Here is an 11,954-nt window from a genome sequence, read left to right as displayed (position 1 = left end):
CTGAATAATCATACATTGCAACCTAAAACAACATAAATACCCTTAAATTTAAAATATATAAGATAAATGAGTAGCCACCGTAGAGTGTTGTCTCCATATCATATTGTTTCTATAACCCAAAGTTTTCTTTTGATTCTAAAATGAAAAATATATTCTGTATCGAATATATATATATATATACATATATATATATACATATATATATATATATATATATATATACATATTGAAATTTGTTTCAAGCTAACAGGACACGCATCATTCACTGCAGTGCAAGAAATATGCTGTACTTTTACCAATCAAATGATTTGTCATCCCTTAATTTATTTTAATTAAATATAACAACAACATAACACATGTAATTTATGTAGAAACACTCCCAGCAATAAAACAGATGAAAAATTGGTTCACAATTCGTAACCACAAAACACAAAAAAATGACGCCGGAAAAAATGGTGGTTCGCCGGAAAAGGCTAGTCGAAAATCTCGGTGGTTCGGTGGAAGTGTCAGAAAAATCTGAAAAAAATATATATCATAGATCAGAACATTTCATACAACTTTAATGAAGGACATTATGTTAAAAAAAATCATTTTGTACACCAAATCCACGAAAAATAGAATCTGGATTAAAAAAAAAAAATTCCAGAAACAGACTTCCGATTTTCTCATTTTTTTGCCGTTTTCTCTGAAACTCTGTAAATGCCGAAGATTTACAATTGCATTTAGTCATTATTCAAAACGAAAACGATCGATTATATGGTGTCGAAACGACAAGCCGTTTCCGGCGACTTTCCGACGAAAAAAAGAGGGAAAACGACATTCATGTTTTCTCCGGCAGTTGGACCACCGAAAACGGCTTTCCCGGCGAATGTCGGAGAATTTTGTCGGCTTTTAAAACGCTGATAGATGACACTCTAACACAAAAATCGTATTTATATATATTGTTTTATTTATTATTATTTTACTTTATATCGACTACAATAAAAAGGTGTTGAGATTTTAGTCAATTATGAGTATCAAATCAAACTAAGAAATATGTATCATCAAGCCAGCCTCATAAGAGCATCTTTAATGGTCTCTTGCTTAAGAATTGTAGGGATTTGCTTGCAAATATAAAAAATGTTTAGTTAGTTGCTTAACCATTGTTTTGCATATTGGCTATTGATTTAGCTAAGCAAATCTAAGCAAATTGGCTAATTTAAGCTAGTTGCTTAACTATTTAGCTATAGAAAATCAATGTGGCAAAAATACTATTTAGCTAAGCAATAGGCTAAGCTAAACCATTAAAGATGCTCTAATACGATAACAATTTCCTCTACACAAATTTATGATAATAATTAAATTACATATATATAAAAATAATTTTGTAATCTTAATTGCCATATTTTTTTAAATATTACATCGTGTATCTCGTACGAAAGATAAAATACGTTTATGGTGTTACTTATCACGCTAAGGGCTTAGGTTAGTGGTATGTTTTCCCTAATTTTCTTCCGGTCGTCTGAAACTTGCCCCTTAAGACTTTGTGTGGCCGCCGGAGAGTTCCCATCCTCGGCTCGTCACAAGTCTTGTGGGAACATGAACAATGTTAGTTATTTGAAAGGATGGTGACATTGGAGAGTGGAATAGATTGGCAAGGAAACATGAAACAAAGCTTAAGTCTAATATTTTTTTAGCGAAACATTGACCAAAAATAGTAAGTGGTCGAAGGGAGTCGCTAGTATGGTGATATTATGTTTCTTTAATGGCGTATTTTTGTGTGTCTATTACAAGCTTTTGGTTACTTCTATTCAATCAAGGCTGATTCTCAAGTAATGTTTTTATTTGTTTAGTTTTTACTCTTGCTTTGCTTTTTTGTTCGTACATGTATTCGTAATAGATGTTTGTTTCTTTGTTATTTCAAGGTTGAGTCTAGAGGTTGTTCAATAAATACGTTGATTTTCTTTGTAGATCAGGTTGCTACCCACCGATCGTGTCCCGATATGTTTTTGGTCAGTCTCCCTTGATTTTTTGATCTCGTTCATTTTGCAATACTATTTGTTTTTGTGGTTGATTGGTGATGAACCTATTTGGTTTTTGAAATTACTGAATCTGCGCAACTGTTTCAGAAAGTGTTTGTAACAGAAAGTGCGACAGTTGCTGAAATTTAGAGAAACAACAGATTAACGATATGAGTGCGGAAATAATAAATAGACACCAGAGTTGGTAACCCAGTTCGGCAATCCGTGCCTACGTCTGGAGGGCCTTTGCCCGGTGGAAAGAAATTTACTATGATAACGTGGTACAATAAGGATTTACACTCAACGACTCCCTCGCTAGCTACCCAACCTACGTCTATCCTCTTCAACAGCAACTTAGGCTCCCCCTAAGCACGAGATCCCCTCGATTCCCACAGAATATCTCTCCCGAAACTTCTTCACGTGTTTCCCAACAAAAACAATTAAAAAACCTAACCTTTAGCTTCTAATACAATCACCCGTATATAGGCAACAAAGCAGAGGTAAAAGACACCTTAAAAGCTTGAACACAAGTCGTTCTAAGCTCAGCTAAAACACTCAAATAAATCTCTCCAAAGGCGTCAGTGAAGATGGTGTGGTTATGACCTATTTATAGAGAAAATTAGGTCAAAACGAATCTTGAAGTCGGATTAGGATCACCAGCCCATTATATCATCAATCCACACTGGAATCCTACTTCAATTCGGAATAGAAAAGTCCAAAAGTGAATGGGCCGCAATTGTTGCGCAAACTGTTACAACAGAAACTGTAACGCTTCTAGAATAGTCGTAACAAGACACAATTCTATCCGAAATAATATATCACGATTCTTTAAATATTTTTCCAACATTAAATCGCCAATTAATGTAACAACAATTTTAATTCACCAAAATATGATAATTGTGAATAATCAATGTGCTTTTGCTTATGCCATTATAGAATTTAGGGCCAAGTTTAGTTCTATTGTAAATATTAGCTTTTAAGAGTATTAAAACCAACTGATTGTATGTTTTATATAAAATATTAAAGTGATGTCCACTTGTTGAAGCAATCAGATTCAACTATATTGTTATTTCTAGTAGTGATAGGTATAAAATTAGGTATTTATTTTTCAAATCAACTAATGAGAACTTGATGCTCAAAGTTTGTTGAAAAACACAATAAAATTTTGAAGGGAAATGAATACATTGTGAAAAGAAATAAATATTCAAAAAAAGTCCCACGTGGAAGAGATATGTGAATTTTGTAGTGCATATATATAACCTTGATACGAGGCTGGGCCCCCAAACATGACCCAATTTTGTAGAGGGGTTAGAATGCACACAAGTCCATTGCACCATACACGCACGTTGTCACTCGGACGGGCATACCGGGCCGAGAGGGCTGAGTTGGTATTACATCAAATCAGCTAATGAGAACTTGATGCTCAAAGTTTGTTGAAAAACACCATAAAAATTTGAAGGGAAATTTGTGAAAAGAAATATGGAAGAAATAAGTGGATTTTGTAGTGCATACATATAACTTTAAATACAAGGTTGGGTCTCCAAACATGACCTAATTTTGTAGAAGAGTTAGAATGCACACAAATCCACTGCATCCTACACACACTCCGTCACTCGGACTGGCATACAGGGCCGAGAGGGTTGAGTTGGTACTACCTTGTATTGTTTATTTTCAATTTTCAATCCGAAACTATTTATGTATTATATAATTCAAACAATTTTTTTTAACGTTTAGAATGTTCAAAGCCGAAGATTTTGTTTGAACGTGTAACAATGCAATGATGTTGAACGTTTTTACGATGTGTAACCTTTGAAAAATAAGCAGCCTTCATGTCCAAGAAACGTTATTGAAGAACGTTGGTAACAGGTCTTGTTTAGCATATAAAAGTCGGATTTAAGCTTCTCATTTTAAACACTGAAACAAAAGTTCGAATAATAATTTTCTACAAAAAACGCGAGTCTCTTTTCTTCCATTGTTATGGTGGTAGCTCTGACTGAGGACGTTCTAGTTCACTAGAGTTAGACATTATGGTGCACTACTATGCTGGTCGTCGTTGGATTCTATAAAGTTTTCGCTCAATAAAGCGAGCCATAGAAGAGGTAAATACAACTTCAAGAAAATTATCCAACGATCCTCGTCGCTTCCATTTGTTTATTTCTATGATTTTACTACGAGAGTTAAATTATGATCTTTGTGTATTTCATTTATTGTTCTTCTATGTCTTCAATTTTTGTATTTTATATTTTCATCAATTATTATTTTACTTATTTGCAAGTCGTCTATATATTTCTACATACATTTTATGTGATACATCTAATAAGTTGATCATGTTATACTTAGAACATCTTCAATGGATAACTCTAAAACTCTATATATAGAGTATAGGGTTAGAATTCTCCAATGGTAAAAAAACACCATTATAAAACTCTATATTTGATGTAATCTTGACACCAAATGAACACCAATTTGGTGTAACACTGTTCATTTGTTGTCAAGATTACACCAAATATTATTTTAATCTAATTAATTCATAATGTAGAATCGGAAATACATATTTGATTTAATTTAAGATTAATTAATAATTTTTAATTATTTAAAGTTTTATTCATAATCCAAATAATTTCCTTCAATACAACTCAAATAATTTAGTATGCTTATTTTTATAGTAATTTTTTATTTTTTTTATAGTAATGAATTAATTAATAATATGTAATTTTAATATTTATGTTTTCTAATGGTGTATTATTTATTCCTAAAAAATATTGTACTATCTATGTAATGAAGTTTATTAATTTTTCATTTTATTATAGTTACATTTTTCTACTTTAAAATAATTGATTATTAATTTATACTAAATGTTACACATAATTAATAAGTACATTATTATACATATAATTAGTAAATAATGAAATTAAGAAATTTAATATAAAAAACATATTATTATAATATTCTTTTTATTGTAAGATATATAGTAGTATCATTGGAGCAAAATAGAAATTTGGTGTAAAATTACACTGTCAAAATTACAGCAGTTATAATATTATTAATTATTGAAGATGCTCTTAGGAATCTTTTATTAAAATTGGTAATTGTAATTGCTTATATTTTTTTATTAATGAAATTTCATTTGGAAAAGAAAAAAAAAACAATGATAGCTGATACTAATCCCTGCAATCATTGCGTGTACAAACTATAAACACCGGGGAATTCGTTTTTGGCCCTATCGCAAAGTGGACCTTTCGCTTTCGATTCAAAAAATAAAGCAGTTGATTTTTCTTTTCCTTTCTCTAATTTGAAAAATAGAGCTTAAACTTTCATCCATTGTTATTGAATTTTTGAAGGTTCATTTTCAACCCCAAAAGTTGTCCCATATTTTGAGTAGGACCAACTGATCAGCCACCGGTTGTTGTCAATTTTCTATAAGCCAATAGCTATCTGCCACGTTTCTCCTTTGGAAAAGCCAGAGAGCGTTTTGCGCAATCATTATGCCACGTGGCGACCAAAATACATAAGCTTTATTACTACTATTTTTTAACCTTGAAAAGACTAGAAGCTCATGTTTTTGTTTTACCCATTAATTTGATAGTGTTAACTTTTAAGAAGTTCATTAATGAACATTTGATTGGGCGGAATCCCTTTTTTTCTTTAGATTGATGAGTGAAATTCTCATGATATGATCGATATGAACGTGGTTTAACACTTTTTTTACTCGTAATGTATACTTGTAAATTGACTAAAATGTGTAATTATTTGCATGATTTAAAAGTCTGCAAAAAATTGTTACGAATTATGATACACGTGGGTAATAGCAACACCACCATCGCCGGCCGGCTTGTGTGGGACCCACGAGTCCAATCAAGAGTGGGGATTCACTGAAAAAATTATTCAGATGTCGGACATTTTATCTTTACTCTGATTATTATTTTATCGAGATTGTATTGACTAATGGTACATATAGTTCGATAGTCGGTGCCACGCGTGACGTAATGCCTTGTTTATTATAGTTCACATAATCAAGTAAAGATATTATACCAAACCCCAAAGAATTTCATTCAATATAACTTTTTTAAAACGATATTAATTATTGTCGCATAATTTTGGGCTGAGATAATGTCTACTTCGGTTTGAACTTGAGCTTTGAACGAAGACTTACAGACACGACAACGAACATAGATATAAAACTCTGTTCAGATCTCTTATTCCACGCGCAGTGACACACAAACCACACATTTATAACTGCGTATATAGATATAGTACAACTAAGAAACATGACCCTTTTTTTTTATTGGTCCAACTCCAAACCTTGATTTCATACACATCAAACACATTGGTGGATTAGAAATAAAATATTGACCGTTCGATCAAGATCCAACGGTCACACTTGATCGCACTGCAGTGTTCAGTTTTAAACCCTCTACACAATACAAGAAACTCTGAATTAACTATTTCTCTTACTCTCGTTTCATACTAGCACATGGGATAATTAAACAGAAATAATTTTCCTAAAAAAAAATAAAGAGAAACTATTGTGACGTGTTTATTAGAAACATATTAAAAAAAAAACCTATGTATGTATAAATATTTAAATGTTTAATCCGAAATACCAGGCCAACCATGCACCAGTTGGAACTGACATTCCTGGAACTTAAAATAATTGCAGTGAAATATTGACTTTGGAATGCCGTCAAATGTGCAGATTCACAACATGTGAAGCTCTGAACTCTACTTGCAGCCATTTTGGAAATAAAGAAGGATTGTTTATTTCGCTATAATATAATAAAATTTGTTAATAAGGATATTGTGTTTTGAGGACGAAGTTTCGCTTTTGGTTCTTTAAATGCACGAATAGTGTTTTGAGTGGATTTGGATTATTATATTTTCCTTTTGTATACGAAATGGCTTGTGATCATCTTTTTCTTTTGTCACGTATTCTCAAACGGACCGTGTTAGTTGATACAATATGGCAAAACAAAAGTAATGACAATTTGTTTTTAATCAAGGATAATATTGTAGTACATTTGGAAAGATTTCATTTTTTTTTTCAATTAAAAAAAAACATGTTTTATATTTACTTTTGTGACAATGTTATACTTGGTCACAAAGTGCTTAGTTTTGTGACAACATTGTCACAAAATGATCATATATATATATATATATATATATATATAAATTTATTAACCTCTATTTTTTTCCCCTGTGGATGTTTAAGTTTCATGGTCTTTCTCGGCCATTGGGCTGAACTAGAACACGACACTCTTTGAGTCGCTATCAAGGAATCATAATTAAGCTCTAGTAAAATGTTCGAACTCATTCAATGTATTAGATTCGTTTTAAAGATGTTCTACTCTCAGAAAGGTTATGACTTTTCGTGAGTTGCTTAAATTCTAGACGAAATTCCTGAATTTGGATGCTTAGGTTGCAAGAAATCTGACTTTGAATTATATGTTGTGTCCAAAATGTCAAGCAAGGAGTTGAGAAATCTCATTCCCTTCTTTTCTAGCTTTAGCCATCTTTACATACTTTTTCTTATTCTATTCGGGAAATTTTACCCTCTTTCAATTTATTTTATTATTATTTGTACGGATTTGCTTCCCAATATCAAAAGTAAGCACCATGATTTAGGAGCATTATACTGAAAAAGATGAGACAAGCAATCCATAAAGAAAAGCTTACTTGAGTTAATTTACGAAAGATTTAAGATTATTTCTCAATTCAGCGATCAGAGAAGAGTCTAATGTGGGCTTTGAGCAAAGTTCGCTCTCACAACTTTTTATTTGGTTTGAATCTTAGCTATAGTGATACAATGTTTGTTTTGGTTTTTATTTCACTTGCTGAAGGAATGGTTCGGTTGAGAAGAAGCTAGCTAACAAGTACTTTTTTTCCCCCTAAAAAAACAAGAAGAAATATATATATATATATATATATATATATATCTATATAAATATAATAAGCCCGAATCCGAAATCACTGTTTATAAGATTTTAACCAATTGAAATATGACACGTCATTCCAAAATTACTGTTTACAATACAACACGTTTTATTTTTCTTTTACTTTGTAACCGTTTGGATTTGGACAGTTTCTTTGTTAAACGCTCGCTTCTCCATTTTCTCTCCGACTCTCTGTTTCTTTCTCGTCTCTTCTTCTATATTATTTCTTCTTCGGTGCTCCTCGCCGCCAGCCAATCTCTCGCCATTGCTGCCTCGCGCGTCATCACTGGAATTCATCGTCTCCGCTCCTCTTCACGGTACGTTCTCTGGTTCATCGTCTCGAGTCCCCGTTTTTGTCTCATCGTCTTCTTCTATCTTATTTCTTTGGTGCTCCTCCCTGCCAGCGAATAATTCGCCATTGCTGCCGCGCGCGTCATCGCCGGAGTTCAGCGTCTCCGCTCCTCTCCACGGTACGTTCTCTCTAGTGTATATATATATATATATATATATATATATATATATATATATATATATTAAACGTAGCTTCGTGTCAGTGAAGCAAGCACTAAGAAATACTCCAACTTTCTTTTGTTTGGAGTCTTTGGACTTTGGACACAACTTGCTTGGTAGTTGGTACGTGTTAAATTTATCCTCTCTAAAAAGCTTACGGGGCTTTGAATACTCTAGTATTGTATCGCAGAACAAAAATAAACAAAAAAACCATTCTAAAATGAACAAAGGCAAGTTAAGAAACTGGTGTTTAAACTTAAACTAAATCAGGGAACACTGATAGTCATAGATAGAGAGACAAATAAAGAGTTACAGTTCCAAATTCCACTCCACAATTTAACACATATATCATCATCACTAATAACCAACATGGAATTTCCACACTTCCATTAAATCTTACCACCACCATTATCATCAGACACACGGACACAAATAAATATATATAAAAAAAAGTCCTAATAATAACTCTCTCTAGACTCACTCACTCACTCACTCTCAGTTGCTGCTATCACTATGGTGGTGATTGTTATTGACATTGTTACTGTTGTTGTTACTATGGTGGTGGTGATGAGAATGGTTCCGATGGTGATTCCCGGCCCCGCCTCCTCTTCTCCCACCTCCGCCACCGCCGTGCTTGAGCTGAGAAATCTCGAGCTGAGTCTTCATAAAGAACTGCATTCTCTGAAGCTCCAAATCTTTCGCAAACTTCATCCTCTGCTTCTCCATCTCCACGATCTGCTCGATCTTCGCGCTCTCGGCTTGCTCGTAAGCTTCCCCAAACTTCACGATCGCCCGAGTCAGCTCTCTCACCGCTCCTCCCCAACCGTCACTGCCACCGCCGCCGCCGCCACTATTATTCCTCTCAACTTTCCGTCTCTTCCGCCTCAAATCCGCCTCGCTGTCGGTCGAAGCGTTCCCAGACCCCGACGACCCCGAATCCACCGGCCGCGGCGGTGGGACCGGCGGCGGAGGAGGAGCCGGGGAGGGAGTGCCGCGGCGCTTCGGGAACGGGCTGGCTCGGTGGTGGACCGGGATCCCCACGGGAAGCCGGAGCGACGGAGAATTGGCGGCCGCGGCGGCGGCGGTGACGGCGGCGAGGGAGGACATCTTGGCGGTTGGACCGACGAGGAAGTCGAGCCGGTCGTAGAACGGCCACTTGCTCGGGCCGGAACCGGCGGCGATCTTCGATTTCTCGAGCTTGTACTTCTTCTTCACCGTGTCGATCCGGTTCTTGCACTGGATGTCGGTCTTCGGGATCTTCCCGTACTCCTCGTGCCTGCTCACAACCTCCGAGACCTCCTTCCAGTGCTTCTGCTTCAGGTTTCCTCTGCTCAGCTCCAAGTACCTCTCTCCCCAAGCCTCGATCAGCACCGCCGTCGCGGCCTCGCTCCAGCAATCCTCTCTCCCTCCTCCTCCGCCGCTTCCGCTTCCTCCTCCGGCGCTGCTGTTTCCGTTTCTCACCTGCTGAATCGGGAGCGCGAGAGTCAGCTGGTTCTCCGGCGCCGGCGGAGGCGTGGCGGCCACCGTCACCGTGATCCGGCCGGCCGGCCTCGGAGACTCCGGAGATCGGCTTCCCGGCGAGGCGTGGGACTGGATCTCCTCGTCGTCTTCCATGAGATCTAAAGACCGAAAGAACAAAAAAAAAAGTAAAAAAACCTAGGGTTTTCAGATCTGGAATTGAAATTCCGAATCCCTAGAAATCAAAACACAAAACCAGATCCGGAATCGGAGAAACTATATCGTTTGTATTTTTTGAACACATAGAGAGCGTACCTTGAAAAAAAAGGAGAGAAACAGCGAGGGTGATATATGATACGATGCGATTCGGGATCGGAGCAGAAGTAGAGTTTGGGTTTCAAAAAGTCGCCGGCATTTTCGGAGAAGGAAGTGAAAAAGGAGCGTTATGAATTAAAAAAAGGGAGAGAGAGAGAGAGACGGTGTTTTTGTCGTTTAGGTTTAATTTTCTCGGTTGACGGAAAAAACAGAGAAGGGAAAGGTTGGATGGGTGGGATTTGACGGCTACCGTCGAGGACTGGAATGGGAATGGTCACGTGTCGCTTTCTCATTGGGCTCCTCATACTCACCGGCGTCACGGGAGGGTTACGTGAGCGAGTGAGTCAGAAAAAACGTACGTACGCTATAACCTACTCATTTATCTCTCTCTCTCTCGCTAATTCTATTTTATATAAATCGTTTTTTGACGTAAATCTCCACAATCTTTTTCTCGAATTACTTTTAGTTTACCGGTTTTTTCCTCGTCTTCCTACTTCTGACGTTAACATTCATCTTATCTGACACACTTTTTTTTTTCCTTCTTTTCTAAGCATGCTTTAATAATCTAAAAAAAAAATCATTTTTGAAATTATATTATTATTCCAAATAAAAGAATATGGAGAATAGAAAATTTTACGGAAATTGCAATCATGAACCCACAGATTAGCTTGAGACTTGAATCTTGATGCGACTTTTTGGCAAGAGAGGGAGAGCAAAAGAAGAGTCAATTTGGGGGGGGACATAAAAAAAGGCAAACCGTACCGTGCTCGTCGAGCAAATTTGTCGTTGACGGAAAAAGTATAACGGCAATGGTCAACTGGCAGTTGCCGGTTAGTACTGGGTGGAACGGAAAGGCTTCGTGAAATTGGGGCTGGAATTACCGGGAAACCTGTAGTTGTGGTTGCCTTGCCTATAATGTTTCGATTAAGAGGGTTTTTTTTTTTTTTTTTTTTTTTTTTTTTTTTTTCTGAGAATTTAGTGGCTGTTTTGTTCAAATAAAAACGACTAAGGGACCACTTCAATATAAAAAATAGTACTGTTGTCTAAGTACTATTTTTCTAAAGATTAAAATACTTCAGTTGTAAGTTGTAACTTGTAACTTGCAAGTACTTGTGATTAAATAAATAAATAACAAATAAACAAACTTGTAAGTGCTTCATCAAACGACACCCCAAATTATTATTAAACAATGGGTAAGGTATGCAAGAGATGAGATTTAAAATTTTCAACATGAAAAAAATACATATATTCGCACATATAAACTAGAGAAATTTTGATAAAAAAAATAAAGAGAAACACGAAGACAATGATAAAAGACTAATCTATTCTTACATAATAATAGTAGTAAATATTGCTGCTCATACTCACGATGAATTTGTTGGATAAGAAAGGAAAGTATAAAGCGTGTTGAGTCTTTGGAATAAGTCAACAATCTGCATAGTGAGTGAATAAAAAAAAGACAAATTGATGGTGTCAAGGCTCAAGCTATAGATGATGGCGAATGACATAAGAATTAGGTTTAATATGATTGACTCACCCATGCAAAACTAATCATTCACGAAATGGATCACACTAATTTGATTAATATGTTGTAGTGGTGTAATATGAGAAAGACTAATACCCATATCAACAATTAACTAGCGCAACCAAACATTTTCACATGCATTCTTTGACTTACTTTTAAGGCCACTAAAGCCTTTGTTATAGATCCACCACTGGAGAAGGAAAATAAATTGAGGTG

General features: G+C 35.6%; 1 protein-coding gene across 1 annotated transcript; it reads right to left on the bottom strand.

Moving 5' to 3' along the window:
* Window positions 1-8,675: 8,675 nt before the first annotated feature.
* On the bottom strand, window positions 8,676-10,436 carry LOC149385614 (trihelix transcription factor ASIL2-like). Its single transcript, XM_089624876.1, has 2 exons — window positions 10,214-10,436; window positions 8,676-10,059 (listed from the first exon to the last, which is right to left on the bottom strand). The coding sequence occupies exon 2, from the start codon at window positions 10,052-10,054 to the stop codon at window positions 8,936-8,938; it is 1,119 nt and encodes a 372-aa protein (XP_089481002.1). The 5' UTR covers window positions 10,055-10,059; window positions 10,214-10,436; the 3' UTR covers window positions 8,676-8,935.
* Between the last annotated feature and the right edge of the window lie 1,518 nt (window positions 10,437-11,954).

The sequence above is a fragment of the Urtica dioica genome, chromosome 9 (assembly GCF_054948205.1).
Source record: "Urtica dioica subsp. dioica isolate 48M chromosome 9, U.dioica_male_clone48M_v1_H2, whole genome shotgun sequence".
In the NCBI taxonomy this organism is placed as follows: Eukaryota; Viridiplantae; Streptophyta; class Magnoliopsida; order Rosales; family Urticaceae; genus Urtica; species Urtica dioica.
Note: the sequence above shows the minus strand (reverse complement) of the source record. Positions and strands in the feature narration are given on the sequence as shown.

Bases quoted from the DNA above. Each gene is read 5' to 3' on its own strand.
- LOC149385614 (XM_089624876.1), bottom strand. From the start codon at position 10,054: ATGGAAGACGACGAGGAGATCCAGTCCCACGCCTCGCCGGGAAGCCGA.